This window comes from Rhinoderma darwinii, chromosome 11 (genome assembly GCF_050947455.1).
Source record: "Rhinoderma darwinii isolate aRhiDar2 chromosome 11, aRhiDar2.hap1, whole genome shotgun sequence".
Taxonomy (NCBI): Eukaryota; Metazoa; Chordata; class Amphibia; order Anura; family Rhinodermatidae; genus Rhinoderma; species Rhinoderma darwinii.
This window is the reverse complement of record NC_134697.1, coordinates 37,036,266-37,055,778: the sequence shown is the minus strand read 5'-3', so window position 1 is coordinate 37,055,778 and position 19,513 is coordinate 37,036,266. Positions and strand designations below refer to the sequence as shown.

General features: G+C 39.4%; 1 protein-coding gene across 4 annotated transcripts in view; it reads left to right on the top strand.

Moving 5' to 3' along the window:
• SH3PXD2A (SH3 and PX domains 2A) overlaps positions 1–19,513 on the top strand; it is a 248,911-nt gene that overhangs the window by 131,657 nt on the left and 97,741 nt on the right. For all 4 annotated transcript variants that reach the window (XM_075841094.1, XM_075841096.1, XM_075841093.1 and 1 more), the window contains exons 4-5: positions 3,788–3,864; positions 3,973–4,064. In XM_075841094.1, coding sequence (XP_075697209.1) covers positions 3,788–3,864; positions 3,973–4,064 — 169 coding nt within the window. The remainder of the gene's footprint in view (positions 1–3,787; positions 3,865–3,972; positions 4,065–19,513) is intronic.

Below are 19,513 nucleotides of genomic sequence, written 5' to 3'. Positions count from 1 at the left end.
GAGATCACGCACGGCTAGTGTCACGGTTAGGCACAGTAGAGAGGACATTATACAGGGACTGTATTACTAGGGGAAAGCAGTACAGGAATTAAGCTGTGCTAGTAAATGAGAGCTAGTGAATGCAGCAGCATCCTGGACTCACAGAACGTCCATCTAGCATGTTTTACTGGGTGGGACATGCACACATGAGGAAAGTCTGAAACTAGGAGCAGGTTGCAAAACTGCATATCCAGGGGTTTAAACATGATTAAAGGAATAAAGATTGCAGCTTTTTTTTCGTTTTTACTAACGTGTTAAAATATTTTTTTTCCCATAGCCTTTTTAAAGTGGTATTCTCATTCCAGACATTTATGGCATATCCACAGGATATGCCATAAATGTTTGATAGAAGAAGGTCCCACTTCTGGGACCCGCACCCATCTCTAGAACGGGACCCCTATCCTACCTTTAGCTGCTGTAGTTGGGCTCTGGCCACTGACTTACGAGGGGGCCAGGTTTTCCAGAAACAATCGTGCATATTTTGCTTTGCTTTTTCTGGAACTCCCATAGAAGTGAATGGGAGTTATATAAACGGCGTAGCACAATGAGCTACACTGTGCCTGTAGCTCTCGAGTTACGGAAACCACGTAACTTGCAGTGCTACGCTGTTTCTGAACCTCCCATGTTCCGGAAACAGTGTAGCTCACTGTGCTATGCTGTTTTGGATACTCCCATTACATTTTTGGGGAGTTTTGAAAATCACATAACAAAACATGCTTGGCTGTTTCTGTAAAAAATCTGGCGACCTCATAACGCCAGAGCCCAGTTCTAGAAACCGGTGCGGGTCCCAGAGCTGGAGCCTACATCTATTGGACATTTATGGCATATCCAGTGGATATGCCATAAATGTCTGAGGTGGGGATAGCCCTTTATAGGGGGTATTCCTATCGGACATTTATGGCATATCCACAGGATGTGCCAAAAATGTCTGATCGGTGCCAGTACCTGCACCTATTTGGAGAAAAGGCATCTCTGCTTGCTGTGCTATTTTGTTTGCCATTGTTGACGATATCTGCGACCGGCTCCCAAAGGGGGTTTTAAACTAGGCGATTATCTTGCAGATAAGCGTCCATATAACACTCGTTGCTGATAATTGCCCTGTGGCAGCGATTAGCAGATGAACGAGCAAATGCTCGATCATTTGCTCATCGTATAGTTTTGAAAAGTAAAATATTATCGTTGTCGGCAGCACATCTATCTGTGTAAACAGGGAGACACGCTGCCGACATGATAATAATGCATGGGGACGAGCGATCGGAGTAACGACCGCTCGTCCCCATCCATAGCTCCGTGTGACAGGAGCAAACGATCGCCGATCAACGATGTCTTGTTGATCGGCGCTCGCTTCACTGGCCGAGTGTCGGCCGGTGTAAAAGGCCCTCCAACGCAGATGTACCAAAGTCTTATCCTTCAGACTGTAACCATTCCCTTTCTATATAAATACACAACATGTGTTCTTTGTTTAGAGAATACAGCATTGATAGTGACTAGTGTAGTGCATTGTGGGGATAGATCCTTGGCATAATAATGTGAAGATCTATAGTGTGCTAATGAAATATTACTTGCATGAAAATAACTTGGCTAAAGACTCATTTATATTGAGAAATATTAATAATTTTATTTTGCTTAATATATGTGGGAAATACAGAACCCTGGGCAGCTTCATAGGGAGCTTTATTTTCAAGACACCACAGTGTTTGCCAGTTGGACAGATGATTTTCATGTAAATGCACAATGGTCCCAGTGTTGAGATAGATGGATATTGTTGGACACCGTTGTGCACCTTAGTTCATGTCAGCAAGGTCAATACTAGTTTTACAAAAACCCTGGCACTTTCCAGCGCAAGCAGCATGAGATCTTCTTAAATGGAGTCTTTGTAACGTCTATTTACTACTCAGTGGGTAGAAATTATAAATCGAATTTCTTACGTGCTTGAATTTGTTGGTTTCTCAGTGGTACGCATGATTTGGCACCATCACATGGTATCAAATTTAGATTATTTTTTTTAAGGTTCTTTTTTCGGTTCTTATGACTTCTGTGTGCACACAGGGGCATGTCAATCATCGATTTGTTCCATTTACAGGTGAATGGTGGTGTGGCTCTAATGATCTATAGGAATACTGTACAAACTTAAAGAGGCTCTGTCACCAGATTTTGCAACCCCTATCTGCTATTGCAGCAGATCGGCACTGCAATGTAGATAAGAGTAACGTTTTTATTTTTTAAAAACGAGCATTTTTGGCCAAGTTATGACCATTTTTGTATTTATGCAAATGAGGCTTGCTAAAGTCCAACTGGGCGTGTTTAAAGTAAAAGTCCAACTGGTCGTGTATTATGTGCGTACATCGGGGCGTTTTTACTTCTTTTACTAGCTGGGCATTCTGACGAGAAGTATCATCCACTTCTCTTCAGAACGCCCAGCTTCTGGCAGTGCAGACACACAGCGTGTTCTCGAGAGATCACGCTGTGACGTCACTCACTTCCTGCCCCAGGTCCTCGCTCGTCCGACACGATAACCCTTTAATTTGCTTAATCTGTCTTATTTTTCAATGCCTCGGTCTTGAATAATACACATAATGTCACATGATGTCAAAAGTTAACAAAACCGTTTGTTCTTTAATATTGCTGAATAAAACTGTAAAACTTGTCAAAACTACCATGTATTTTAAAATTCAAAACTACCTTTAGAACTTTAATTCCAAAAACGCATCGCACTCCCACAATTGGCACAGACTCTTAAGGCCTCGTTCACACTGAGTTTTTTGCAGGAGGAAAATTCTGCCTCAAAATTCCGTTTTCGATTTTGAGGCAGATTTTGTCCTTCCTGCACACAACGATTTTCTACGCGTTTTTCGCTCGCGCCCATTGAGTGCTACGGACAAAAAACTCTGTGAAATACGCTTTCTCTGCCTCCCATTGATGTCAATGAGAGGTCCGAGGCGTAAACGCGCAAAGATAGAGCATGTCCCTTCTTTCTCCCGTAACGTGGTATTACCGCTCCCTGGAGAAAACCGCCCCCGTTTTTTTTTCGGACGGTTTTTGACTCGTTTCCGCTCCAAAAAGCTTGTCAAAATACTCTGTGTGAACAGGGCCTAATAAGATAATTCAAAGTGCATTATATATTTATATTAAACAATCAATAAATCAGTAACTACCAGCCCAAAAAAGTGGAAGGAGTTTCAGGGAAATAGAACCCCAATTCATTTTATATCTACGTAAACTGCTTTTTGCAAATGATATCACTTACTAATGTGATATTAAACATTTTCTACAGGCCCCCCTCCCCATCCTTGTTTAATGTTTAAACTACTAAACTTTCACAAATGTGCGCACTTTGCTTATATTTTTTTTTATAGGCTCAAACAACCGCAAAACTCCACAAACCTGAAGGAACCCAATTAAAAAGAAAAAATCTGACTTTCTAGCTAGATATCTAACATAAGTAACAAGTACAAAACCTAACAGAATGCATGTACCCCACAGATGATCTATGTTTGCTTTATTTAAACAATATCACCCGAAAGTGGGGTAATGTAAGTATTCTATCATACTTTTTATAGGGAATAGTATTCCTATTGTAGAAAAAAAAAAAGCCACTCAAATACTGTACGTGTTGCCAAGTTCTGCTGGTTTTATTTTTGACATTGCAGCTATATCTATATATATATATATATATATACATATATATATATATATATATATATATATATATATATATAAATATATATATTTTTTATCTATCTTCTAGGTAAAATATTATTCCGGAGGAGCCATATACGTGATGTAGCTGTAAAAAGGCTAAAGCCCATTGATGAGTATTGCAGGGTAAGAATATATTACTGATCATAGTATTGTACATTTACCATATTTATGTTACCACACTTTTACAGTTATACAGTTTATCTACATCATTATGTTATGTTTACGTTGCAGGCTCTAGTTAAGTTACCGGCACATATATCACGATGTGAAGAGGTCTTAAGGTTCTTCGAGGCTCGGCCTGAAGATCTGGATCCTCCAAAGGAGTAAGTGTAGATTTTCTTTTTGTGCATTTTACGTTGCTTTTCATAGTTTAACACGTATTCTCTTTTAGATCTGTTTTAGTTATATATGGGAAAGTAAATATAAAACATACAGCGCTTATTACTTTATAAATATATCTCAAAGAATCATTGTTTACATCAACCTAACAATCATGTGACCTAACACCTTCGCTCTGACTATTTCACCCACACTCCCACAATGCTCTCTGATAAGAGCAGTCCAGCAAAAGTTTTAATTTAGTTTTTGTCTTAACCTTTATTAAATATAATTTTAGAAAAATTAGTAAAGAAAACTTTTTTAAAAGTCGTTTCAAATTTTATGTTTAATGTGTGCACTGGGAGATTTTTATCCATGAAGAGACAACATTATAATTCGGATTCATAAATTAACAGTATATACTATAGCCTTAATACTCTCCCCGCTGTATTTGCTTGCAATAAGATAGGCAACCGATTTGTCTGTAAACTTTCTTGGATATCTACAATCTGGGTTTATTTAACCGCTTAAAGACCAGGCCAATTTGAGATTTTTTTTCATTTTAGTTTTTCCTCCCCACCTTCCAAAAACCATAACTTTTCTTATTTTTTCGTCGACATGGCCGTATGAGGGCTTGTTTTTTTGTGGGACAAGTTGTAGTTTTTCATGGTACCATTTATTGTACCGCATAATGTACTGGGAAGCTTGAAAAAAAATATAATTGTGTGGTGAAATGGGCAAAAAACAGCAATTACGCCATTTTTTGGGTGTTTTTTTTTTTTTTTACGTCGCCTATCGGGCGGTAAAAAAGACATTCACCTTATTCTACATGTTGATACAATTACGGCAGTACCAAATTGATGTTTTTGTTTTATCACTTTTAGAAAAATAAAACTATTTGCTAAAAAAAATTCTATTTTGTGTCGCCATATTCTGAGAGCTATAACTTATTATTTTTTTTTCATCAATTTAGCGTTGTGAGGGCTTTCATTTTGCGAAGGGGAGGAGCTTTCGTTTTTACCGATACCATTTTGGGGTACATGCCATTTTTTGATCACTTTTTATTAATTTTTTTTGGAGCGCTAAGGTGACCAAAAAACGGCAATTTGCATGTTATATGTTTAGATTTTTTTTACGGCGTTCACCGTAAGCAAGTTAGACAATACTTGGCAATACAATACGTGACATGTCGTTAAGGGGTTAAAAGCATATGGCTTCCCCATTAAGTTTAAACAGGGAAACAACCCAAGACTCGCTTTCAAATTCTTAAAGTGGTTGTCTTATCAAGACAACCTCCTTTATAAATTGAAGCCAGCCCGGCTTCAGAAATTCTCGGGGATCAATTGTTATTGCTGGTGAAACCTGTGTCTGGCCATACATGTCCACTGCAGTGGAATTCTTCGGTTGGATGGGTCCACAGGAGGAAGGACCACCTTTTGTTAGTGGCCCTGCTCTTAATAAATAATGTAGCCCTCTTCACGTAATGCTTGAAATTTTTAGCTTGGAAATTTTTATTGTTGTCGTATTGATGAGAGCTATATTTTATACAGTGAAATACCTACCATATTGGGAGACCTTGTGACTGCTATGGGGCCTGTGGTGGGAGGGGGCTCAGAACTGCTTTGTGTCAATCTCGTTGCATACAACTCAAATTGAGTTCATTATTAACTGTATAACGCCATATGTAGGGAGCTCCCCCTAGTGGTGGCTTCAGGCAGCTAGAACATGTAACATGTTTTTTAATGCTATATAAACAAGGTAGAAAAATCTTCAGTCTTTTGGACCCAATGGATTTACTGCAAGTTGGCAGTTTTCTGTGCACTGGGACTGGGTCTTAATTTGCTGGATATTTAGAGCAGTGATCTTTCTTTCTTTTTTTATTGTTTGAGGTTCTTACTCCTAATATTGGAAGTCATCCAACACATTATACTGTATTATGATGCCGAAATTAGAAGATTCCACCCACTGAACCCATCAAAGCATATCAGTTTAACAGCCGAGAAGATGAAAGAGTCTACCTGGAGTAGTTCTTCCAACCGTAACAAAAGTTCACTCTGCCCTGAGGGTAATTGAAAAGTAATCAGTCAGTTGTTCCAGCAGTAACCTGACTTAATTAGAAATCTATTACAATGCAAATTTCTCTTGTAGCGCTTGATGCTGGCTCATTTATATTTAGTTCAATATCCTGTTCCTTCCTGTGCAGTTACATTTAAGGGTAATGAGTAATGTGAATTATTTTCTGGAAGTAATTATTTTTTGTGCCTTTTTTTTTTTTTTTTACATTGCAACTCCCAATGAGTAAATGATTGTCGATATTAGAAGTATCTTAGATTTACAAAACCTATATGGTCCCAAACACAGGCTCAGGGGTAGAACTATATTGGTACATTTTTAATTGTTTTTTATTATTTTTCATTGGATTTCTGCAAAAAAAAAAAAAAAGACATTAAATCCTTTAAAACGACTTTTAAAGTGTATGTGTCACTTTATATAGTGCTGTCATTACCTCAGCCACTGTCTAATGATGATGAGCTGATTCTACCCCAGTCTATACAGCAAAGCTGACAAGGGAGCTGCAGGAAACAGGAAGTGTCAGCCACTGTTACTACTTTAGTGGTTAGTAAATATACTTGAAAATTTCAAGATTTTTTTTTTATATGGATAGTCATAGAAAAATATTTGAAAAAATTGGCATTTTCTGATTCTACATTCACGTTAATATTAATCTGCTCACAAACTGTACAGAGAGTGAAAGAATAAATCGGACAAAATATACAGTGTTGCCATATCTGAATAAGTTTTAAAAAAACAACGAAACAATCTTACACTATATATGTTTGTTAGATGCTCTTCAGGATTCACTGGTGTGATATGAGTAAAATATAACATTTATTTATAACTCTCTAAAAACAGGGGTACAATCACCACTGTGAAAAAGCCCCACCGTGTGTATAAAAACGTATTAAATAATAAACTCTGAGTTCTAATTCAATTGTGAACCTACTATAGCTCAGTGTTCAACAAGAATATCAATACGGAATCAGCATTTGAAAAATGGGCATAACAATAGCCTTGACCCTAATTCACACTAGAGTCCGTGATAACCGCACCGGAAGCTCCTAGTGTTGAGGTATACAAACAATGCTAGTGTTCCCAATGCTAAAAAATTCCTATTCACAACCGACCCTACGCGTTTCAATACTCATCATCAGGGGTCTGTAGCTTGGTCACTCTGGCCGGGATGCCAGCGATATTTAGTTAAGCAGTTATCGATATACTCCTTCTTTACAGTGGTGAGTTCCCGGCAGCATGGGCGACTCGATTGTGGCCTCTACTGCACCTGCGCGTTCGGCTTTTGATGCGGTCGATGTTGGTTCCTGGCTGTCAGCTGATGGCTGGGAGTCACATGGACAGGTGTCACGAATTCGATTGGTGAGTGTGATTGGCTGTTTCGATTGGCGGTGCCGAGGACAGGGGGAGGAGTCAGATGCTTTAAATAACTCAGAGTCCCAGAATGAAGCATGCCGCTGACATCTATGCGAGCATGCTTCCGTGGAGTACAGCAGAATGCCTGCTGCTGAACTAAATATCGCTGGCATCCCGGCCAGAGTGACCAAGCTACAGACCCCTGATGATGAGTATTGAAACGCGTAGGGTCGGTTGTGAATAGGAATTTTTTAGCATTGGGAACACTAGCATTGTTTGTATACCTCAACACTAGGAGCTTCCGGTGCGGTTATCACGGACTCTAGTGTGAATTTGGGTCAAGGCTATTGTTATGCCCATTTTTCAAATGCTGATTCCGTATTGATATTCTTGTTGAACACTGAGCTATAGTAGGTTCACAATTGAATTAGAACTCAGAGTTTATTATTTAATACGTTTTTATACACACGGTGGGGCTTTTTCACAGTGGTGATTGTACCCCTGTTTTTAGAGAGTTATAAATAAATGTTATATTTTACTCATATATCACACCAGTGAATCTTTTAAAATTGTTATGTTGTGGGAGCACAATTGAATGTATCTTTGAAATACAGTGAGTTCTTAGATGCTCTTCATAATCATTAAGAGTTGATTATACCATAAAAATAACAGTGGCAGGGTTTATGAAGAATTTATTTATATTATTATTTATATACTAAGTCCAATCTCTTTTTAGGTGGTGCATTCAAATAACATCTATAGTCCTGCTGGTGGCAAACTCACATTTTGTTCACATTTATAGGCGATACATTTATTTTAATAGGTAAAAAAAGTAAATTTTTCTTGTATTACATCCCATTTCCTGGTCTTTTTGGTCCCCCACCCCTTATTTACTAACTGTAAATATTTGGTGGTGCACACCCGATATAATCGGACAGAAAGTATCTGGTAGATTATAGATTGTTTTCTTGTTGGACTATAACTATAATAAAAAAAAAAAATTAATATATCAGCTGTATTTTTTTCTGCCCCTTTCGTTAGATGGAGAATAATTACATGACGACTCCTAGTATCTTGAGACTGTTCTCAAATAACTGGAGATAATGAAATCTCCATCTGGACAGCATTGCAAGATAAGACAATGAATCACTTGATAGATAAAGCCAACTGACTTCTTAACATGAAGATATATGATTACAATAGAAAACTGGATGTTTTTCACATCAGTTGTTTTATGAAAGCCACCTAAGATCAGAGCCCTCATACTCGGCATTCTCTAATAACTCTCTAGTCAATCTATCAGTGTTCATTTTCATTGAGATTTCGCAGACAACCATAAACTTGCTTTCATGTCTGTTACAATCCTTTATCGGTGTGGAGTTTTCCCAAGTGTCTGTGATGGTTCGACTGCTGTATGTGTGGGAAAATGATTTGACCGGTCAGTTAGAGTAAAGGCCTTTTTACATCAGCTGATAATCGGCCGGTGCAGCGAGCGCTGATCAACGAGACAACGTTCATGGGCGCTCGTTTGCTCCTGCCACACGGCGCTATGGATGTGGGTGAGCGGTCGTTACTCTGATCGTTCGTCCCCATACATTATCATGCCGGCAGCGCTTCTCCCTGTTTACACAGCGACAACGATAATATTTTACTTTTTTAAAAACGATACGATCAGCAGGTGAAGGAGCGTTTTCTCGTTCATCTGCTGATCTCTGCCCTGTTTACACAGGGCAATTATCGGCAACGAGCGTTTTATGAATATCAATCACACTGTGCTGTGGATCATGCCGGGCTGGAACAATGAGAAGTGTAGGACACTGATTGGTCACTGATGGGTCAGCCTCATACACTCCTCTGTACAACACCCAGTTTGTAAAAAGTAAAAAAAACGCCCAGTTGTCCATTCAGAAACTCATTCGCATAAATCTAAACTAGCTCATAACTTGCTCAAAAATGATTGTTTTTCAAAAAAAACAAAACACTGCTATTATCTATAGTACAGCGCCGATCAGATTATGTAGGAGATAGTCAAGTTATAATCTGGTGACAGAGCCTCTTTAAGTCTTTAGTTTCTGGGACAGGAAGTAGCTATCTGACAACTTCTTTTGTTAGCCATATTGGCTATCATGCGGCTACTTTGTCTCATTGATCTTCTCCTACTTCTTTCACGCTCTCCCTGATAGTCAACCACAGTTAGGGAAATGTCTTTCAATCAGTGAACTTAATTAAACTATCCCACACATATCATGGTGAGTTTTTTTTTGTTTTTTTTAATAAAAAAAAAAAAGCTGAATATATTATTGGATCCAGAGAAGTGTACTTGATAGGGACATTATTGAGGGGAGAAGTGTGTTGGGTTCTAATGGAAATCAATATAGCGAACTGCTTAGGATGTAACTGCATAAAAACAAAGGTAAAGCATTGTTTTTTTCCAAAAAGTTTTGAATTTCATTTTCATTGGACAGGAGATCCTTGAAGAGGTTTTTTTGTTCAGATTTCTGGCAATAAGGTTTGAATATTTGAATTAACTTAGGTTAACATGGAAATTCAAAGATTTGCTTTTTGTGTATTATTGTCCTAACAAACTGTGCATGTGTTCTATGAGTTTAGAGAGCAATGAAAGTAATGGCAAAATCAACTGGGCCTTTTCCTCTGATGCGGGCAGTCTGGATGAGGCTGCTGTGTTCCCGGCAGTGAGGTCAAGAGGAGTGGGAGTTCTGTAAGGGACACAAGATAAAGACAGGCTTTCAGGCATCTGGTATTTAGCAGATGTGCCATTTAAATGTGGAGGCGGGGAGAGCTGCCAAACTGTGTTGGTGAAGAAGGTTCCTTTGTAATGTTTCTTGGCTTGTAGAATCTGATACTTTTAAAATAGGTGCCTTTAGGGTATTGGGGGCCGGGTAAGTAAATAGTCAGCAAAAAATGTTTTTGTACTTTTATTTTACATGTATAATATTGCTAGATTGTTTTTTGTTTTTTTCTACCTCTAAGGCGTGTTTGTAGCCTACATATTTCATGTACAATTTCTTAGAAATCGAAGGGATTTCTTTTTGTGCATAAAACATTTTGGTTTAGGAAGTTACAGTAATTTATTACCTCTTATGTATTACAGGGTATTACATTCAAAATCGTCAACCAAAACTTAAAGGGATATTTCCACCATTGTCAGTGGGGGGTCTAACTGTTTGCAGACAGCGCTGTTCCCAGCCTGGAAGTGAAGCCTCTGCTTTTATCCTGGTCACTGCAGCAATATAATAGCATTATTATTTGTATTTCTGTTACTTATAACATAAATAATATAGCAACATATTCCGCAGCACTGTACAGAGGTTGACCATACTTACTGTCCCCATTGGGACTCAATCCAAATTCCCTATTGTTATAAGAGAACTTATCAAATGCCATTCTGCCTTGCCTCTTATCCCATTAGGACTAATTTTTTAGGAAGGCAACTAAAGCATTAATCCATTCAAAGCCTTGAAGGGGTTTTCTAGTACTAAAACATTTGATGGCCTATCCTGAAGGCCCTATTACACCGGCCAATTTTTGCCGGTGCAACAAGCACCGATCAGTGAGAGCGCTCGTTGATCAGCGCTCGTTTGATTCTGTCACACGGAGCTATGTTTGGGGACAAGCAGCCGTTACTCCGAATGATATTTCAGTTTTTTAAAACGATACGATCAGCAGATGATCGAGCGTTTGCTCTCTCGTCTGCTGATCGCTGCCTTGTTTACACAGGGCAATGATCGGAAACGAGCGTTCTATGAACGATCATTTGCCCAAAGGACCTTTAGGGTAGGAAGGATAGGACCCTTCATTATGATGATCGGCAGGCATGCAGAGGTCAGACCCCCCGCCAATTAAACCTATACTAAGGATAGGCCATCAACGTTTTAGTTTCAGAAAACCCCTTTACCTCAAATTAGTCTAGGTTTAGTCAGGGTTTCCTTTATTTTAGATGGCAAAAATAGTTCAGTCAAAAATACCAGAAACCTGATGAACCTTATTAAAGTCAGTGGGGTCCATCAAGAGTCGCCAGTATCCATTTAAAAAAAACCACAACCAGCATTGTTACCACGGCTCTGCTATGAATGATGGAAGCTAGTGTGAACAGAGCATTGGGAAGGAAATTAATTGGTAATGATAGTGTCAATACTGCATGGACCGTTGAAACAGGACCCTGCAAGAAGATCTTAATTTCCTGAAACCCTATATGTATGACTTGGGGTATGATACAGATCTCGATTTCCTGAAACGTTTTATGTATTACTTGGGGTGTGAGGAGTGGGGCATTATTCTTAACTGATCTTTAGGCTTAATTGTAAGGCTACATTCACATGCATGTATCAGATTCATGTGCGTGAAAAACGCGTGTGAATCTGGTCCGTGTGTGTTGCATTCTGCATCACTGTGCTTTGCGACTGGCAGACGTTATTCACGCGCTCGCTAAGCACATCTTGTTTTTTATTATTTTCAATTGAATTGATGCGCAAATCCATGTGCGGTGCGTGGCTTTCACGCACCCATTGACTTCAATGGGCGCGTAGCTGCGTGATAACGCACCAATATAGGACATGCAGTGAGTTTCATGCAGCGGTTTCTCACTACGTGAAAACTCGTGCATGTGTGAACGGCCCCATTGAAATCAATGGGTTGTGTGCTGTTCGTGATTTCCATGCGCAGCAAACGGACGTTCTTCACGTTCGTCTGAATGAGCCCTAAGGGTTTTATGGAGTTTAAAATCTAAAACTGACTAAAAATAACATTATTATACTACACGTATCTATTAATATTTACATTAAACAATTTCAAAGGGAGGACACAGAGATAGAGGTATTAACATGGAAAAATGGAGATTAAAGCAATAGTATATGATTGAAGTCATCGCTCCAGCTGTGCATTAAAAAATTGCATGTAGTAATACTGCTGTGTTTTTGGAGTAGAAAGACCCCCAGATGCCTGACTGATTTCTATTATCTTGGATATTTTCCCATGTTTTTTGATAAGTCTTATCTTATATGATTCCAATTGAAATCAAGAAAAGATACTTTATAATATTCTTCATCTGCTGGAAGAAATTTATTTATTTTGCAAGACATAGAACATAAAGCATGACACACAATGAATGCCTAACAGTAGAGAGTGTTTTGTGCTTTTGCAGTCACAACTTGTAACTAAGGATTCCTAATGGGGAATAAACCAGATATGATTCCACATCCTTATCCAAGACAAATATGATATCACTCAAGATGGTCACGAGCGCACCAATAACTCTGCCATTCCACTGATGAGCACGCAGCTACTAGGAACGATGACGTTATTTAGATTTCATGTTTGATAGATCTCCACCAAACACTCGCTCCCCTAATCCCCCCCCCCCCCCATAAACATGCGCACTCAGATCAAACAATCATTCATGTTTATTGCCACAAGAAGATGGGAAAAGTGGAATCGATCAAAGTATAAAGTTACTTAAACTGGCTGCCAATTGGGATTACCTGTGGTAAGATTAATTAACAAATGAGAGAATTTTATATTTTTTGATACTTGAAATGGTAAAAATAGACAATTGTCCCTATAAAGTGTCTGTTGTGGATTGTTCAGGTTATAAGATTTTTCACCTAAGCTGCTAATTGTAAAAATGGGATTAAAATGCAGGCTGTTGGGGGAAAAATGATATGGCTTATAACCCTTCTGGGCTAATAGTGAAACCCTCTAAACAAAGTGGCTCCGAACAACACATGGAAAATGATTTGGGGATATTTGTGAATGGCAAAATAAACTTAAGCAACAAAGTTCTTTTTAACATCCACTAACAGCCCCTATTAATTTTCCATGTCTATTTTAATTGGAAATCTTTTTCTGCCCTCATCTGAAGATCTGCATAATATGAGATAAGACTGGCTGCTGCTTGACAACTTCAATAAAATATTGTGGTTGTTAGACAATGTCTCCCTAGTAACCAGTCTATAAAACGGGCCCCACACACAAGATTTTGGACAGGCCAATTTAGACCATCTTCTGCTGACGGCAACTTTTTCGTGACCCAAATGAGCGTGATGATGTCAGGAGGCAGATATCTGTGAAAAAGTTGACCTCCCGTGTTGGATTTTTCGGGTTGTCGTTGGGTGCAGTCTTGTATAGTTGTTCATGCCAAGCAACAGATCTGCATCCCATCAATAGAAGCCCAGACCAGGCCACAGAGCATGGAATATATTGATTAGTGTTTGTCGTCTTAAGTAATGTCGTCGTCGTCCAGAACAACAACCTTCACAGACCAACCATGAACAACAAGTTATTCATAAAGTGTCCGTCTGAAATTCCTAATGTATGACTAGCTTTAGATACGACTTAATTTTTGAGCTTAATCAGGATCAACACTAAGTTACACCTTCAGGCCTACGGTCGTTATTTTCTCATATAACAAAATTTTTTGATAACTTGAGGCTCTTGGGCGACAGTGCAGAATCTGTAACAGGCTGACCAAATTAATTTAATAGCACTGATCTCATATGGGCAGCAGGAGCTTTTGGACCGCCTTAAGCTCCATGGTGCGGGTGTGACCTGCAACCTCTGCATTTGTTTTATAGTTACACTCCTTTGTGGTCCATTTTGATATTGCGCATGTTAAAGCAGCGGTTTTGGTATTTGATATCTGTAGTACAATCCCCCATGTCACTAGAATTAGAACTACACTTGTACAAAGGCAAAATAACCTGTGATTGTATATGTTCAATTATAGGTGTGTCTTTCCTTTCTACTACTGGTGCCGGAGCAGCCATTTACACCCCGGGTTGCTATACTGTTGTTCTAGCAGTTAGTGAGAATATTTATGGTTGCAGTCTCCCTTTGACTTCCGAGGAACCACGATAAAATAAGGGATTTTTATCCTTGAACTTTCTCATCTCCGCACAAGCCATAGGAGGGCTTGGGGTGAAAGGCGATTTTAATTAGGCCATAAATAGCCGCTTCCTGACCTTTGTTCTTCTGCTTCTTGCTCTCTTTTTTGTGCAATGAACTTGCTTCAAAGTGACGTCAAGCTTTGTTATCACACCGGGAAACTTTATGGGGTTTGGACAGGAGAATGTGAGCTCTGCTATTGACGAGAGGTGGAACCCTTTATAAAAATGGATATATGAGAGGATACATGTGCTCTCAACACTCGAATAAGAAAGCTCATTTGAAAGCAATTAGGAAAAAAAAAATTATGTTACTGAAAATCCACAATTCCCCAGTGATCTGAATAATGCCTTTTAAGTGTGTCCATTCAGTAGCAACGCAGAACAAGCATTACTTTATTGTGGATTTTTAAGTTTGTGACACCCATTGTGCAAATTAGTTTACCCACTTCTTCCTCTACCATTTAACACCCAAAGATGAGACTTAGGTGTAGATAGTATCACCCAACACACATAGCCACCGAGGATATATGCATTTTGATGACAATTGCCATACTGTATACATGTAGTTAGACTTGTCATCTTTTCTTTGGGTGGTTCTCCCGGTCTTGCCCATGCATAGTATTCCCATGGTGTTATTACCTGTTCTTCTGGTGTGCCAACTACCTGTATACGTTGAATGCCATATTAATCTGCTTGGTTATGCAGCATTACATTTTCCCCTTCCACTGGTTTGCCAAGTTTCACAGAACTTTGGCACTGCATAAAGTTAGCATGTTCATTTTTATATATCTTTTTCATATTGACCAACCAGGGGTTAAATATACATACAATCCGCTCCCATGAAATTAAAATCTGGGTGGGAAAACTGAATACATCATGTGCTCTTTGTTCATGTTAGTGAAATCCAGACCTTCCAACAGCACAGAGCCGTGAAGGGAAGACTTTATATATAGGGATGAAGCACGCTGCAGCCTTAAACTGCTTTGTAAATGTCAAACAGGAAGACCCAGAGAAACAAAAGTAAGTGATTGATACGCTGCTTCCCTGAGAGGTGGAAGGGGGTTATCTGCACTGTCACCAGTTCCTCTCTATATACTATATATTTTGCTCACTGCCTGTTTAATATTCTTGGAGTATATCCCTTGTTATCCTGGCCGATACAGCATGTTCTGCCTGGAAATGTGCAAATTAAAACAGTTTCTAAATGTTGGGCCCTGGATCATCAACCTCGCTAAAATATGGGGTGTTCTTAGCTGGGTCACTAGAATTCATTATCTATCCTATCTATCTATCTCATGCAAATCTGTAATGTATTGTCTGTGGTTTTCCATCGGACTGTTGGTATCGTAATTCTTTTGCATTATCTTAAAGGGGTTGTCTAGAATGGAAATCTTCTTTCGTATTTCAGGCCCATCAGAGACCCGCAGTATTTTAAAAACTACAATATAAATGCTCATCAACAACAGTGCTAATAGTCTTTGCAGACCTGTCCTTGTTTATGTTGTTGTAGTAAACTTAATTTAGTTTTCATACTTTTTAGCACTATTATGCTTTCAAACCTGATTTTATGCCAACTGCAACCATCTGTTTTTCAACTTATGCTTTGTTTAGAGTGGGAAAAAGCCAATTATGAGAATATTATATCATGTGTTTTTTTTAGACTTTATTCTCATTGACTAATGAAGAACTTTTAGTGTTCAAATGGGTTTGGCCTGTGGAATATACAGATTATTGGAGTAGGTAAGGGGTTAATTTACTTTTGCTAAACTATTCACAGCCAATAGAAAATGGCCTCATGTCGTAGCATAGTCCTCTAAGGCCTAGGTTATCAATCTGTGATATATGTGGTAAATATACCCGATCCTGATTAGGAGAGTTCCTACTCCAGTATTCGGGCTTCCTTGGTGAGGTTTATAGCCCTGAGTTATGAGACTTGAGGAAGGTACTGAATTATATAAGGACAGACATTGCTTTCCTCCATTTCATATTTGGATTGGCTACTACATTTGGAGATTGCTCTGTTTTTTTTACCACCTTTTTTTGTGTTTGACAGTTTTTTGTATTTTGGCCAATTAGTGGTTTTGGATTGAATCCCACAGTGACTACTTTTACTCTCTTTTGGCTATTAGTTTTCTTCCAATCATGGAGGGTTTAGCCAATGTCCACAGAACTGATCAATGTAAACCCAGCCTAATTTATAAAGGTAGAGCTTAAAAAAAGTAGACAAATCGTCAAGGGAACACAGACACTTCATTTTTTGATACCTTATAAGCCGCTGCTTGCTGAAGAACCCAGAAAGGTATTTGGGATACTGGTCAGTAATGTTAATTGCATTTTTCGTTACTAGTGTGTGTCTACTACTATACTCCCAGCCATTCTCCTGGAGGTCATCTCATGGGAGATAAAATTGTAACGTTGCATATGTGCAAAACCTTAGGACCCTGCTATATTCTATTCCGTATTACCAGGCCTAGACCATCTGCTTGCTTTGCAATACATGTGGCTACGGACAGGACTTGATATATATGTGTAGGGCAATGACTCTGTATCTCTATAGCGACCTGCCAGAGTTTAGATTTCTCACCTTTACTCCCACTTTCCACACACAGCTGGTCGAAGGCATTTTTTTTCTTTGTTGTGAACTGGTTTCTATGGCTATAATCTCCTTCCACTGTGTTCTGGGACACTGCTCTCCATTCCTGGGTGCTAAGTAGGGCCATGCTTGCCAAGAGCTGCGATGTATGTGGAAAGAAAGACAGCTCAGGGAAATCAAAGTAGGTGGTGGAGCATTGCTTTCCACTCCAGCCTTGCACATCACATAAGTTAAATATCTAATCCTGGTGGGTCACACTGGCCACCGTTCAAATGTTATAACTTTCTGGCACACTGTATTTCCAAATGTTTATTGTGCCATTTCAGCTTTTAAAGGCTTTTATAGCACTTTCAGTTTTCATCTGGTTAAAGTAAATGACTTTTAAAATCCGTTCTGTTCTTGAAGTTATGTGATGATGCACCTGGGGGGCTTAAAAAGCTACTTCAGATTATGAGGATCATTAAAAGTGGGGTATGCCTAGAATTTCTTATGACGTCAGCAGATTATTGCAGGAAACAAATATGGAGACCTAGTGTGGCACTGCACCATAAAAAAAAAGTATATGGTGCATATTTAATATGAGGTCTTGTCTTGGTTAGACATACCTTTCTATATACCCTATTGGGGCATTTGGACATCATTCGTAGAGTGACTCCCGCTCTACCGGACTTGCCCCAGCCATGTATTGCATAAATGGGCGCCATATAATACTTTGCCATCTGCCAATATCAGCTGCTCGTTGTTTCGGTAGCCAGACCTGCGGTGATCAGATTTGCTTGACCAACCTCAATGGGAAAAGTGGTTCTCTTAGTGAGACAAAAAAATTGTGGCCGCGAAGTTCCCTCCTAGTGCTTGTTCATTCCACTACACACCCTATTCCAGTACATGACTGTCTTCCACTTGTTCTCCCTAATTCTTACCATCCCTTGTAGTAGAGAAGAGTGATGTGACCTTAGGGTCTAATCCCGCCATTCCTTGATTTACGTTTTGGTGCTAGAGGAAGGGAATTGTGATGAGATCCTGCACACGTTCAAGTCACCTGTGGAAAAAAGGGTGATTCTATGGCCTTTTGTAATGTCGGGGTAGGGAGACAGACAGGTGAGCCCTAATCTACCCGCCACTCAGTCCCTGCCTACTTGCAGGGCCTTCCTAGGCGACGGCGTACAACTGGGCGACAAGGGTACACAGAAGCTAAGGGAAATGGGGCAGTTGCCCACGGCAACACCGTGAGCAACAAGAGTAGTGAACGAGAGGAGTCAAACCAGGAGTGTACGAGGTACCAAACGCAGAGCAGGAGAGTAGTCAGTAAAGCCAGGGTCAATTTGAAGCAGAGGTCAATAGTACTAGCAGGAACAGCAGAGCCAGGAAACAAGACAGAATCACAGGCAAAGGAAGAGCAGGAAATGAAGGTATAAATAGACCGAGGGCGGGCGCTAGCTCCGTCTGGCCAGGCTGTGATAGGTTCTCCCACTCCTCAGCCCACCAGCCTGAGTGGTAGCAGATCGAGTCACTCTATCAGACCTAGGAGCAGATGCAGACTGATTAACCATGGGCGTCGACACAGAAGCTGTGTCTGGCAGATCCTTTACATCTTTATGTCCTATAAGATGTTAGATCATTTTTTTTTTATTTGCCATTCTTGACCACAACTTGGGTCATGCTGCAAGGCTGCATGCCAGGCATGTCTTCAATCTACTTATCTAAACATCTCCTGATGAATCCATACTAGAGAAAACGCATTGGGATAGGGTGCTCCTAGTGAAAGAAGGTTGAGCTGGGTCGTCCTTGTCTGAACGACTACTCGACATGCAGGCAGGGAAACAATAGTGTGACGGATCCCAAGTTGGAAGGCCTTTTTTAGAAGCATCCGCACCTTGGTATTTCCGGTTTCGTGTATTCAATGACCGACAGTAGCTAATGATTTGATGGCATCGGTATGGACATGAGTCTGATGTTGCTATTCCTTCTCGGACACAAACATTAATGGTCCAATGTTTACGCCTGCGTAAATTGCAACTCTTCCTTGTCATCTTTGAAGATGACTCAATCCCTAAAGATTTCCTAGTTGAATCCCAAATTATTATACTTACATTGTTCACACAATATAAATGATTAATTTCTTTTTAGCATTTTAATACTTATCCAATAAAAGTTTTGTTTATGCCATTTCCACTTTCGTCTAAGAAATCTAGTTTTTCATCTGGCCTAAAATGTATACAAGAGTTTATAGAGGTGCGTTCAACATAATCATAAAATTGGTAAAAACAACTTCACAAGATATAGAAAATACTAAACCTTGATTGATATGCACTGACTCTTCTAAGTAACGCTGTCATTAGACAGAAGACACTAGTCCTTTGACCATGTAACTTACTAAAACTGATTCTCTTTTTTTTTTTTTTTTTATGACTTCAAATTGGTCATCCCTGGTCTCTTTGCCCGCAGCTAATTCCCTTAAGACAATATGCCTGATGCCTGTCCTTCCATTTAACCTTTTTGGCCTGAGCACTTAAAAATGCTTGAGTTTAAAAGG